General features: G+C 41.8%; 1 protein-coding gene across 1 annotated transcript; it reads right to left on the bottom strand.

Annotated features, from left to right (window-relative positions):
• Nucleotides 1–1,143: 1,143 nt before the first annotated feature.
• On the bottom strand, nucleotides 1,144–12,111 carry LOC124003599 (solute carrier family 2, facilitated glucose transporter member 11-like). The gene is made up of 12 exons (XM_046311987.1): nucleotides 11,954–12,111; nucleotides 11,413–11,511; nucleotides 10,972–11,132; nucleotides 9,780–9,904; nucleotides 9,374–9,503; nucleotides 9,023–9,171; nucleotides 8,595–8,782; nucleotides 5,995–6,105; nucleotides 5,465–5,566; nucleotides 3,279–3,354; nucleotides 2,809–2,936; nucleotides 1,144–2,000 (listed from the first exon to the last, which is right to left on the bottom strand). The coding sequence occupies exons 1-12, from the start codon at nucleotides 12,062–12,064 to the stop codon at nucleotides 1,782–1,784; spliced, it is 1,599 nt and encodes a 532-aa protein (XP_046167943.1). The 5' UTR covers nucleotides 12,065–12,111; the 3' UTR covers nucleotides 1,144–1,781.
• Nucleotides 12,112–14,449: the final 2,338 nt, after the last annotated feature.

Raw genomic sequence — 14,449 nt, 5'->3', positions numbered from 1 at the left:
GTCTCGGCGCTCTAGGGACAATTCCTTCGACCTCATGGCTTGGTTTTTGCTTTGACATGCACTGTCAACTGTGGGACCTTATATAGACAGGTATGTGTCTTTCCAAATCATGATCAATCAATTGAATTTACCACAGGTGGACTCCAATCAAGTTGTAGAAACATCTCAAGGATGATCAATGGAAACAGGATGCACCTGAGCTCAATTTCGTGTCTCATAGCAAAGGGTCTGAATACTTACGTAAATAAGGTACTTTTAATATACTTGCAAAAATGTAGAAAAACCCGCTTTGTCATTATGGGGTTATTGTGTGTAGATTGCTGATACTTTTTTGTTTGTTTTGTTAATCCATTTTATAATAAGGCTGTAACATAACAAAATGTGGAAAAAGTCAAGGGGTCTGAATACTTTCCGAAGGCACTGTATTTCACATAGATACAATACATGGTCTTATTTGTTTATGATCACAATCTATTCCAAACAATGAAATATATGACATACTGTTCAAAACAAGTTGATTATTTGATAATATAGTTTGATATGAAATTATCTATAAATACAGTATAATACTCTCACAACATACAGTAGCTTAGATATCTTTGGCTTTACCTTGTTACTGTCACGCCTTGGTCTTAGTATTTTGTGTTTTCTTTAATTATTTGTTCAGGCCAGGGTGTGACATGGGTTTTTTGTGTTGTCGTATTGTTTTTTTTGTAGGCATTGGGATTGTGGTTGATTAGGGGTGTGTCTAGCATATGCTTGGCTGCCTGAGGCGGTTCTCAATCAGAGTCAGGTGATTCTCGTTGTCTCTGATTGGGAACCATATTTTGGTAGCCTGGGTTTCACTGTGTATTTTGTGGGTGATTGTTCCTGTCTCTGTGTAAGTTATTCACCAGACAGGCTGTATGGGTTTTCACGTTCCGTTTGTTGTTTTTGTATATTTATAAGTTATTTCATGTATCGCTATACATTAAAGAACATGAGTAACCACCACGCTGCATTTTGGTCCGACTCTCCTTCAACAGACGAACGCCGTTACAGTTACAATCATCCACCATATCTGTATGATAACCCTATGACACATGTAATAGCAGTTGAACTTTGCATTTGATTTGGACAGCAGAAATAAATAAATAATCCAAATTGGATTTGAATATACTTTCTTCATTTTCATCACAAGGCAATATGTGATTGATACGGCATAAACAGGCTCACAGGGATTTGTAAATATTGGTCCTAAAAAAATTAAAACACAACTTCACTGATCAGTGTATATGGGATTCACCATTAAATATTGATGTGGATTACATTCACCCTTTCAAGATATGGGACCCACAACATTGCATTTTCTTCTGTACTGGTAGACTAAAAGTGCACACTACTTTATGCCAAAGGCACATTATTAAAATGACCATCTTTTAAAGTAAAGACAGTCCATCCCTTAGCACCCTTGGTACATAAAGCTTTCACTCAAGCCACTCAATACTACATAATTACATATTATAACTTTAATGGGATCTCTGTGCTCAAAACAACAATTATTCTCTCCAAGAGTTTATTGCCGAAAATTGACTTACTGTATTTTCATTTTAATGAAAGGGAATACACCATCTTTGCATGCTTTTTCCAAACCCAAGACGATGGAAAACCTGGTTTCCTGTGGGAAAAAGGTATTCTGACCTCAATTGGATCTCCCAGTTAATTAAGGTTAATTAATTAACCATAAATAGTACTGTGGTCAATGGTAGAAGTCATAGGTCATAGGTAGGAGAGCAGTAGGCCTACAGGGCAGTGGAGTGGCAGACCTCTCCCAGCTGATACTGTGCCTGAGGGGCAGGTAGACCCTGCTTGTCCTGGCCCCTGTAGTTGAGCTTGTTGAACTCGCTGGCGATGGCTGAGAGGGTCTTCCCTTTGGTCTCAGGCAGAACCAGGCCCACGTACAGAGCAGACAGGAAACAGACAGCAGCAAATGGGACGAAGCAGAACTCACCCAGCTCACTCTGCAGAGAGAGAGAACAACAAAAACGAGTCCGTGTGTGTGTTTGTATGCGTTTGTGTGTGTGTGTGTGGGGGGTGGGTCGTTCCGCCAATTACTTGCCTTTTGAGTATTGGAACTTGATGAAAAAAAAAGTTTTATTTCACCTAATTTTAACATTTTGTTAAAATGTTCAACTTAATAAAAACATGTTTTCCCATCTCAAGAGATTCAGTTACAAAATGACTATAGTAAGTGCCTACTAAAGTAACAGGTTGACCGTAACAGGGTTGACGACTTCATCTTAAATCATACATAAATCCCCTTGTGACAGGGGGAATGGAAGCTTGTTGTGTGCAACAGAGAGGGGCAATTGAATGCAAGCTTCACCCAAATGTTTTTATTGTTAAAACATTTCTGTCTTGTTAATTTATAGTTTTTTCCATGTGGACTATTTGAAACGGCACTTATTTGATATAACAAGCTTTTAAAATGCAATATTTTTCCAAAATTTCTACTTCTATCAAAGTGACGCAAAAGGAACTTGTTTAGTAGAATGACCCTTTGTTTGTGTGAGCGTTTTTATTTATTTAACCAGTGAAGTCAATTAAAAACAAATTCTTATTTACAATGACGGCCTACCCCAGCCAAACCCTAACCCGGACGACGCTGGGCCAATTGTGTGCCGCCCTAAGGAACTCCCAATCACGGCCGGTTGTGATACAGCCTGGAATCGAACCAGGGTCTGTAGTGACGCCTCTAGCACTGAGATGCAGTGCCTAAGACTGCTGCGCCACTCGGGAGCCGTTTGTGTGTGTGTGTTTTTCACCCACCACCAGGAACGGAAAGATCATCCCCATAATGAAAAGGTTGATCCACATCATTGAGCCAGCTATCATGTAGGCTGCTGGACGGGCAGTCTGGCTAAAGATCTCTGTAGGGAGGACCCCTGTCACTCCAGCTGTAGGCAAAGATAAACACAGACCTTACCAATACCGATCAATAATGAGATGAGTGTACTTTATTCATCCCCAAGGAAAAATACATTTGTCATCCTTACAGCCATTGTTGAAATGAAATCACAGTTTATTTGCACAGACCCTTATATATGATCTACAGATGCTCAAACTATCAACAAACTGTCAGCTGCAGCTCTGTTGGATACTCTGTAGTGTGTAGGATAACATACTTAAATGCCAATGTAATTCCCTTCAATATTAGCTAGTATTTCTAACTGGCTGGTCTAATAATATTAAGGCTAAATATTAATATTAAAGCTATTGAAAGGAAGAGACTGGCTCACCTGGGCCCATGCCAAAGCTGAGTATATAGGTGAAGATACAGGCCATACTCAAGTAGGGCATCCAGTCCACCTTGTGCTGTTACAGTAAAACAAAGAACTTAGTTATCAAGTCGGAAATAGATGATTTAACAAGTTTATTTGTATTTTATTTTTTATTTCACCTTTATTTAACCAGGTAGGTTAGTTGAGAACAAGTTCTCATTTACAACTGCGACCTGGCCAAATTAAAGCAAAGCAGTTCGACACATACAACAACACAGAGTTACACATGGAATAAACAAACATACAGTCAATAATGCAGTAGAAAAAGTATATATGCAGTGTGTGCAAATGAGGTAGGATAAGAGAGGTAAGGCAATAAATAGGCCATGGTGGCGAAGTAATTACAATATAGCAATTAAACACTGGAATGGTAGATATGCAGAAGATGAATGTGCAAGTAGAGATACTGGGGTGCAAAGGAGCAAGACAAATGAATAAATACAGTATGGGGATGAGGTAGTTGGATGGGCTATTTACAGATGGGCTATGTACAGGTGCAGTGATCTGTGAGCTGCTCTGACAGCTGGTTCTGAGGAAGATATGAGTCTCCAGCTTCAGTGATTTTTGCAGTATGTTCCAGTCATTGGCAGCTGAGAACTGGAAGGAAAGGCGGCCAAAGGAAGAATTGGCTTTGGGGGTGACCAGTAAGATATACCTGCTGGAGCGCGTGCTACGGGTAGGTGCTGCTGTGGTGACCAGTGAGCTGAGATAAGGCTTTACCTAGCAGAGACTTGTAGATGACCTGGAGCCAGTGGGTTTGGCGGTGAGTATGGAGCGAGGGCCAGCCAACAAGACCATACAGATCGCAGTGGTGGGTAGTTTTTGTGACAAAACGGATGGCACTGTGATAGACTGCATCCAATTTGTTGAGTAGAGTGTTGGAGGCTATTTTGTAAATGACATCGGCGAAGTCGAGGATCGGTAGGATGGTCAGTTTTACGAGGGTCGGGGTAGGGGTAGCCAGGTGGAAAGCATGGCCAGCTGTAGAAAAATGCTTATTGAAATTCTCAATTATAGTGGATTTATCGGTGGTAACAGTGTTTCCTAGCCTCAGTGCAGTGGGCAGCTGGGAGGAGGTCAGATTCTCCATGAACTTTACAGTGTCCCATAACTTTTTGATTTTGTGCTACAGGATGCAAATTTCTGCTTGAAAAAGCTAGCCTTAGCTTTCCTAACTGCCTGTGCATATTGGTTCCTAACTTCCCTGAAAGGTTGCATATCACGGGGGCTATTCGATGCTAACGCCAAGTTAAAAAATATATATAAAAAATAAAGTAATTTTCCTGACAACTCAGTTCTATCTTGCTGAAACAATATCAGTAAAATTGAAAACATCTGACTTTCTTGCAGACCAAAGGCTGAGGTCCAAAAATAATTAAGCTAAATCGATATTAATTCAAATGAGCACCACATAATACCACTGATTGAGTGGGCTTTTTAAGAGTGTCCTGTCGCCTTACAGATTTAGAACCTGAATTGAGCCAGTTTGCTACAGCAGGAAAATAATACTGCAGCAAGAGGAAATGTGAATTATGATGTGGATTATCACTTTTTGTAGGGATTTGATACATTTTTCATTGGGGAAAATCAAGTCTGACCTTTTAACGTGGAAATTACAAACTCTCGAAGCCTTTTTAAACCTTTGAATACACTACAAGTTTGCATTTTCTGCCGTGCAGAAAACTTCTCAGCAACAGAAGAGTGATCAAATTAAGATCCTACAACTATACCTGACTACACCTATCCAACCACCCACTGCACCGACACAATGCAAAGCACAAAGTAGAATCACCCCTCCTAGTGGTTAGAGTGATGTGTTGTCACAACATGAAGAGGAACAGGGGGTTCAAAAGGGTATGTTTACTTTTCTGCCTGGTACACAGCAACCCAAGCGTGACTGCGACGCAGATGCACCATGTCAGACTGCTGTCCTTCCATTAAGGATGAGTACCTTCGCACTTCAGAAGTAATAGAGTCCCAAAGGTCAATAAAACCAATGGAATTAGAGACTGGGACATGACTAGGACATGGCATTTCAGCCACGTATCACCATCATCTAGTTTCAGATCACCTTTTGATTTCCACTCGCACTTTTATTTTCTTACATTGACAGGGGAAGAGGATGACATAAGAAGATAGAATACCTCAAAACACAGAGCTATAGTGAAGACAATGGCCCAGACCATCATTAAAACGTAGCCTCCCATCAAAAGAATCTTCCTGCCCTGTCGCTCAATCAGCAGGTTCTGAGGAGGATGCAAACATTACAATGTATATTAAAATCATGTCATTTTCAGCCCTGAGGTTAGCAGTAAACGCAAAAGAGAGGTGTTTCATCTTCTTTTACGTCTCTGGTTACCCTGAGGTGAGCATTTTATTTTTTAGCCTTGTGTGAAAATACATTCTAAAAAAAGAATTCTAATCCAAACAGAATGCCTAGAAAAGCACTTAAACAGCTCTCAGAATGCAGGAACAATTTTAAAATGTAACTTTTCTCACAGAGCAACTTTTTCAAAGGTCTGGATTAAGGATTTAACAAGAACAATAACAAGAGAGAGAGAGAGAGAGAAAGAGAGAGAGAGACAGGGGTAAAACAATCCCTACTTGCCTCTGGGGTGGTTAGTTAGTTACCAATAGTTACACAACAGCCACATTATTACTCAGGAATACTCACACATATTATACAGGCTGTGAATTCACATGTACCAGTGCATATGGTGATATACTGGATCATATCCGGAGAGATCCCGGACTCTTTAAACACATAGTATGCATAGAAGTAGATCTGTTGGGGTGAAAAAGAGAACATCACATACACTGTACATACAGTAAGCATACTGACAGAGTACAGTGGCTGCTGTTTCAGTTATGATGATTTTTTTATAAAAACTATGCTTTTTTTCTATCGTTTTTTTAAAAATCAAATGAGTCCCGTCCTTATCATGTACTGACAGAGTACCGACAGACTGACTGAGCATTTCAAATCATTACATCAAATGACCAAATTGAAATTGTGTCGTTGATAAGCTGATTCAGCCGCAAAGCATTTAGCATATTACTGCTCTAATACCCAGGCAGCTCTCTCCCTAGGGCTTCCAGCTGCCAGCCCCCTGGTCTAAATAATCCCCTGAAGAAAGAGAGGTACTGTAATTACACAGTCATCAGTTAGGGACTGTGAGACGTAGCATGAAGGCAACTAAGAGACTGCAGCAGCACTATTAGCTTGGCATGGCCTTGGACTGACTACACCTCTTCATTAAACCCTATCTGAAATACAAAACAACACGCTCTCTTTCAAATAATCGTTTGGTGTCTCACATTGGGATTCGCTGGATAAGCAAATCACTACAGAAGGTCCAATCTCACGATGTTTGTCGCAGACAGACAGGTCACGTAGTGAATGAGGAGACCCTCCTCATTATACGTTGCCGTGGCCCCGCCCTCTGGTCATTCACCCCCTCTAAGCTCTCCTCAGCACGACTTGATCCCCGTCTCCCTGCTTAACTGTTTTCCAATGAACCGTGAGCTTTACGCTGCCGAAGGTAGGACCTCAGCTTCTCGTCTCTAGTTTTGAGTATTGTCCAAAAGTAAAGTTTTTGCTTTGAGTAGAATACTTGCTCCAACTATCCGGTGGTAGCTAGCGTCACACACCTAGTTACTGCAGATAGCCTACTGGTTAGAGCATTGGGCCAGTAACCGAAAGGTTGCTGGATCAAATCCCCGAGCTGACATGGCAAAAATCTGTCGTTCTGCCCATGAGCAAGGCAGTTAACCCACTGTTCCCCGGGTGTCAAAGACATGGATGTCGATTAAGGCAGCCCCCCGCACCTCTCTGATTCAGAGGGGTTGGGTTAAATGCGGAAGATACATTTCAGTTGTACAACTGACTAGGTACCCCCCTTTCCTTTTCCCTTACGCTGCAAAGCTAAGCTACTTGGTTAGCTCGCTGAAAATCCAGCTCACCTCTACTAGGTCTTCATACCTGCCCAAATGGTAGAATTGCTAGCTTCCTCCTCTCGTCCAGTAAAACTTACAATAAAAGTAAAAAAAATACAATAAAAGGGCAACTCGGCTGCTACTGCCTGTACTTATTGGGGGGGGGGCTCGGCTGCTACATATAATAGGATACCTGGGTGTCAGACTGGATTCTCTCTCATTCCGGGCTAGACTATCAGATGGATGGGGGGGTGGGCGCAGTTCACAAAGATAAGAGTGGTTAAACAGGTTGTGGTCCCCACAGCTCCGCCCCGCTCACATAAACTATCCTGAAACTGATGACAATGTTCCTATCTCCGAAACACTTTCTGCTGCCTTCTCTTTCCAAATTGTTACATCCTCGTCAGGACAGACAATACCACTGTGCTAGCATACATCAAAACGCCAGTATGGCCCTCACTCTCTGCAGCTATACAGGTTCCTTTTTCAAATATCATTATGTGGAGCAGCGCACACCTCTTCTCAGTGGAAAACCAGATCTGGGAGAGATACGTTGGAGCCAGCGTAGATCTCTTGGCGTTGCACAAAAGATGCACACTGCCCTCTGTTCTTTGCGCTGGCAGGAGACGCACCACCAGGGGTGGAGGCGCTGGCACACCCCTTATCCCAGCGAATCCCCAATGTGAGACATCCCACTCTATTATCAGAGAACTGGCGTTACGAAAGTAACCTTAAGTTATGTACTCCTCCCTCCCTAACTCCCGCAGCATTTCAACTGTAAAGTACAACCACATGTCATCATCACCAGCATGCATTTTTAACAAGGAAATGTAAACCCGTCTAAGCACAGTATGAAATATTGATAGCTGATATCACATTTCTAATCGAGTTTGCTGTGAGAAGGAGGGGTCAGCAACACTGTGGCCAAAATTGTGTCTGAGCTGGGTATGCTCTACTGTCAGAACAATGGTGTTCTTTAGAGGTAGGTAACTTTGATCCCAGAGAGAGTTCTCAGTCAGAAACCCCAGGACCAGAGAGAACCAAAACCCTGCTTACTCAAAACCAAACATCTGAGAAACCCAGTAACTGTGGGGAGAAACCATACTTACAATAACAATAGAAGTCTGCTGGCAGGAGTCTGCTTCTTACATCATTTGTAAGAGGGTAAATTAATAATAAAAGGACATTGCATCATCATTCACCACATATATTATTTGTGATTTTATGAGACACATGTGGCCTACTTAATCCACTAGAAATTAAGTTCCCTGTTGAAAAACACAGTTACTTAAAATTCTACATTTTAGTTCTAATTCACAAGTTTTTGTAATAACTCACGGAGTCGTTGCCACAGAGTTGCATGGCGCTGCTGAGAGTGATGATAGAGATCACCTGCCAGCGCACATTACGGTCAGCGAACAGCTCCCAGGGTCTGCTGGGCCTCAGGCCTTTAGCCTCAGCCTGCTCCTGGAGGATCTCATCCAGCTCTGATCTCTGGACCTCACAGCCACGCAGACGCCTCAGAGCTAACACACGCACACACAGACACAGACACGTGGACGGGCAAAATGGATTTCGGAAATACAAATGATGGCAAAGTACACAGATGCACATATAAGATTTAAAGACTACCCCTCCCTGCTGACGCAGAGGCGGCACAATGAACCTCCACAGAACCTGCTCATGCTTTTACTGTATATCTCCCTAACTCACATACAAGAGGAACAGAACAACGTAGACCATGATTTGGCTTTCCCCATACCTACCATTGATACAGGCTTCCTTGTCCCCGCGGTCTATGAGGAGGTATCGAGGGCTTTCTGGGAACCAGGGGAGAGTGAGGAGCTGGATGAGGCCTGGGATGGCATTACTGGCCAGTAGGTATTGCCAACAGGGCTCACTGCCCAAGATCTCCCTGGAAACATGACACCATCAAATGAAATACTGACTTAATTAAAACAAAGTTTACAACTGCAGTTATTTCCCCAAACAAATCACACAATCCATTGTAGTGCTAGATTTATGTGTAAGTAACACTACATTGCAGGCTTATTATTATCTGAATGCTTTGCTTGGATGTTTGTCTTATGTGTCGGGGTGTGTTGTATGTTGCCTACCTGAGGCCCACGACCTGTCCTAACACCACTCCAAACGCTGTGAAGATGGCTGATGACAGGGAAGCAGCCCCTCGCAGGTGCTTGGGAGCACTCTCACCAAAATACATGGGTTGCACATTCATACTGATCCCTGTGAAAGGAGTGGATCATTTCTCTACTGTCTGTGGTTTCAGTTTCTTGCATCAAACATAATACTGTAATTGTACAGCTGCTTGTCTTATCTATATCTACACTTTACATGTCATTGACATTTAAAGACCAAAGACAGCAACAAACATACAACCAGTATTACACTTTGTTCTCTATACACAACGTACAAGTAATGCAGTCAGTTGCACAATGAGCATGGTTTGATGACATGAGAACCCCCATTTGAGAACCCTCTGGTTGAATATACAGTAGATACCAGCATTGATTCCAACCAGGACCCTGGAGATGATGATCATCTCAAAAGACTTGGCAGCTCTGCTGGTCAACGCTAGGAGTGAACTCAGCATCAAGAAAATATTATTCAACAGCATAGTCTTCTTCCTGTGGGAGCAACACAAGGGGGTTAGAGTAGAGTAGAATATAGTGGAGTAGTGTAGAGTAGAGTCGAATTTAGAAGAATAGAGTAGAATTTAGTAGAGTATTGTAGAGTAGAATTTAGTAGAGTAGAGTACAGTAGAGCAGAATAGAGTCGAGACAAGTAGAATAGAGTAGAGACGAGTAGAGTAGAATTTAGTAGAGTATTGTAGAGTAGAAAAGTAGAGTCGAGACAAGTAGAGTAGAATAGAGTGGAGACGAGTAGAATAGAGTGAAGATGAGTAGAGTAGAATTTAGTAGAGCAGTGGAGTGTAGAGTAAAGTAGAATATAGTAGAGCAGTGTAGAGTATAGTACAATTTAATAGAGTAGTGTAGAGTAGAATTTAGTAGTGTAGTGTATAATAGAATAGAGTGGAGACATGTAGAGTTGAGTGGAAGTGAGTATAGTAGAATAGAGTGGAGATTAATAAAGTAGTGGAGACTAGTAGAGTAGAATACAGTGGAGAAGAACAGAGTAAAGTGGAGATGAATAGAGTAGAATATAGTGGAGACAAGTAGATTCAAGTAAATCTTGAGTATCAATTAACTTATACTGTAGTAATGATGTTATAATTACGTTTATGCAAATACTACTATCTGTCCAGATATCATATATGCCCTGGCGCCAGCCTGCAAGGTTCAGTGTGCTCTTTCAGCCTTGAGAAACATAAACACCACCACATTGTTCATTAACTGACTCCACTGTGAAGAGAAATCATAAAGTAGCCTTGCTGTCTTCAGCGACACTGTGTCTATGCTCTCTTTGATGCAACCCCCTTCTACATCTGACCCCTAAACAGATGAAAATCTTCTCATCAGTCACTAAACATTTCTCTTTGAGACATTATATCACTGATAGATCCCAGGTAATATTGAATGCTAAAGCACATAGTGAGCTTTTCAGTGAGGGCCACATATCAAGGTTACCGCACATCCTTGTGTCAATATCTGACATTGACATCGCCTTGACATTGACGACATTACCTTCCAATTGTTATGATCATGGGTCCAGCTATACAATAATACATTATTACCTTCCAAAGGTTATGCTCATGGGTCCAGCTATAAGAGCTCCGGCCAGCCCTCCCAGGGAGTAGATGGACACAATGCAAGTCCAGACCAGAGTGACCTGGTAGTTCTTCAGCTGCACGTCCCAGCGCTCCCGAAATGTCTCGTTAACAAAGTTCTGAATGAACTGAAAGGAAAGGTCAAGTGTGGTCAAAATGCACTCAAGTGAGCATGTGCACACACACACACATACATACACAGATTGTATTTGTTTATTTGGATACCCATTAGCTTTAGAAGAAGCAGCAGGTACCCTTCCTGGGGTCCAAACACACACACACACACACACACACACACACACACACACACACACACACACACACACACACACACACACACACACACACACACACACACACACACACACACACACACACACACACACACGTGTGTCAAAATAACCTTACTATGGTGGGTGCGTTCATTATGGCAAGGTTGTAGCCATACTGAAGAGTGCCTCCAATGGCACATGACGTCACCATTAACATCAAGTTTAGATCATTGCCCTGTCAGTACAAACAAGTATTAATAAAAAAGAAACAACAATGATAGGTTGTTCACTTTAATACATATTGGAGATGTACAATAGTGCACAGTACTTAGCCACAGAGTATTGATTTACATAAGAGAATTAGGAGAAACACTGTGCTATGCCCCCAGTCCTATATTTTCAGGTACTATTCGAAAAATAGGCAATGGGAACAACAGTGCACGAAAAGAACATGCCAATAGTCAGAATAGTCTGACTAAATGGATAAATGTCAATAAACAAACAAAAAACACGTTCACATCTTACATTTTTCTAATGCATTTTTGTGACTATCATTATTTTCACATGGGGGAAAAGGTGCATTTTGCTAAAATAAGTTTAACGCGACACCAAACTACATTACACGGTCCATAAAAAAATATATAGCCTATTACGAAGTAAAAACAAAATTACTGTACCTTTTTATCCACTCCAACATGCGACATAGCGAATCGAAAATTATATTTTGTATTTTTAAGTAGAAATATAACTGCAGACCTATTCAAGTCTTTGCAAAATCCTTGAATCATACAGGTTGCCGGGACGCAGACCGCAGGACATCACCGAACTCCCCAACCCCAACCTTCTGAAATACTGTATAAGTACAGTATCCACTCCCCCTGCACGTGTGTGTGTCACGTTTCGTGTGACACCCAACTCCTGTTATGTTAAGGGAATGTTTAACCACTATATGAACTGTCAGGTTTATGTATAACGTTGACCTTCACGTGGGTGTTATCCTACTGTAGGTCTCATACAATACGTTGTTATTCTCTATACAATACCTCAGATATGGAATATGGATCGCCTCCCACTGGGCAGAGACGTAAATTCAACGTGTAGGGTTAGGGTTAGGGTTAGGGTCAACTGACGTGGAAACAACGTTGAAGCAACCAGTGTGTGCCCAGTGGGCTGTTGCCTCAGATCAAATATGTAATGGCACTAGGCTATTCACCGGTCAACTCGCTCGAGTCATTTACCTATACTGGGGAATTTGTCTCATATCGTTCTCAAAACATTGCGGCATCATAAGCCTACCAAATGTTTGTATAGCAGTTTATTATTATATGCAACACATGTGCAGAATATCTGCCCAGTCTTTCTGGAAATCAACTTTCAGGCCGTGTCGCGACAACGAACATTACAGGTGCGTGCAGCTTGCGCTCTTCCAGTCGCCAACGTCCGATAAGTCATGCTTCCTGTCGATTTACAAATGCTGGACCATGTCTGGAGTTGTGCTCAAACCAGACCTATAGCCTATACTCTCATTATGGGGCTGCATCTTTACTTCAAACGCACGTCCTTGCGAAAATGTCCAATTGACATCAATTTATAACATGTTGATGTTTGTGTAGCCTGTACGTCACCAAATGGAATTGAGGCATATACTATCATCATTTGTCATTGGCTACCATGATCAGCCTCTTCAAATGTCGCTGTCTAGCCAGCAGATGGTGCTGAATTGTAAGCCTATAAATTATTGCATAGGATGAGTCTTCAATACAATACTTCCAAGGCACAACACAGTTCTAAAATACCAGGGTGGGTTGCACCAACGTGAATTAACACTTAAACTGTGTTAAATCAAGGTTAGTCTATTAATCATGTTGCACAAAACTTTAAATCTAGTATGAAATTAGTCATAGTTAGATATAACCCTTAATCTAATTTTAAGTTAAATTTTCATTGATTGTTTGTTGTCACTCTTGGCCACTATAGTGTACTATTTATTCTTGCTTGCCTTGAACACATTCAACTTTTAATTGATTAGTCCATCATGGACGGAATGAGCTTTTAGATGTTCTCTCATTAACTTCCTGGTGGTAAATTAATGTACACTTTATATACAAAAGTATATGGACACCCCAGCCACACCCATTGCTGACAGGTGGATAAAAATCGAGCAAAAGAGAACCATTGCGCTCTCCTAAAAGCTTGGCTCGTGCATAAAAGCCACACATTTAGAAAAATGAAGAGTTGTAATGGGTTTGCTGTCAAAAATATGTTGCCTAAAATGTACTTCATTATTCATTTACATTTACATTTAAGTCATTTAGCAGACGCTCTTATCCAGGGATAGTGTACACAGACTGTTTCGGCCTTACAGACTTCTTCGGTCTACTCACACAGCCATTCAATCTCCATAGACAAACACTGGAAGTAGAATGGCCTTACTGAAGAGCTCAGTGACTTTCAATGTGGCACTGTCATAGGATGCCACCTTTCCAACAAGTCAGTTCATCACATTTTTGCCCTATTAGAGCTGCCCCGGTCAACTATAAGTGCTGTTATTGTGAAGTGGAAATGTCTAGGAGCAACAATGGTTCAGTCGTGAAGTGGTAGGCCACACAAGCTCCCAGAACGGGACCACCGAGTGCTGAAGCATGTAGCGCATAAAAATGGTCTGACCTTGGTTGCAACATTCACTACCAAGTTCCAATCCACCTCTGGAAGCAACGTCAGCACAATAATTATTAGTCTGGAGATTCATGAAATGGGTTTCCATGGGCGAGCAGCTGCACACAAGCCTAAGATCACCATGCGCAATGCCAAGCGTCGGCTGCAGTGGTGTAAAGCTCATCGCCATTGTACTCCGGAACCGTGAAAACGTGTTCTCTGGAGTGATGAATCACGCTTCACCATCTGGCAGTCCAAATCTGGGTTTGGCGGATGCCAGGAGAATGCTACCTGCCCCAATGCATAGTGCCAACGGTAAAGTTTGATGGAATAATGGGTCAGGCTAGGCCACTTAGTTCCAGTGAAGGGAAGTCTTAATGCTACAGCATACAATGGTATTCTAGACGATTCTGTGATTCCAAATTTGTGGCAACAGTTTGGAGAAGGCCCTTTCCTGTTTCAGCATGACAATGCCCCATGCACAAAGCAAGGTCCATACAGAAACGTTTTGTCGAGAT

Source organism: Oncorhynchus gorbuscha, linkage group LG18, assembly GCF_021184085.1.
Source record: "Oncorhynchus gorbuscha isolate QuinsamMale2020 ecotype Even-year linkage group LG18, OgorEven_v1.0, whole genome shotgun sequence".
NCBI classification, from domain to species: domain Eukaryota; kingdom Metazoa; phylum Chordata; class Actinopteri; order Salmoniformes; family Salmonidae; genus Oncorhynchus; species Oncorhynchus gorbuscha.
This window is presented reverse-complemented; position numbering and strand designations above follow the sequence as displayed.

Excerpts from the sequence above, each read along its gene's own strand:
- LOC124003599 (XM_046311987.1), bottom strand. The coding sequence starts at position 12,064 with ATGATTCAAGGATTTTGCAAAGACTTGAATAGGTCTGCAGTTATATTT. Across the intron at positions 5,567-5,994 it reads TCACAGCCTGTATAATATGT|AACCTGCTGATTGAGCGACA; the intron begins GTGAGTATTCCT and ends CATCCTCCTCAG. Across the intron at positions 3,355-5,464 it reads CTATAGCTCTGTGTTTTGAG|CACAAGGTGGACTGGATGCC; the intron begins GTATTCTATCTT and ends TTACTGTAACAG.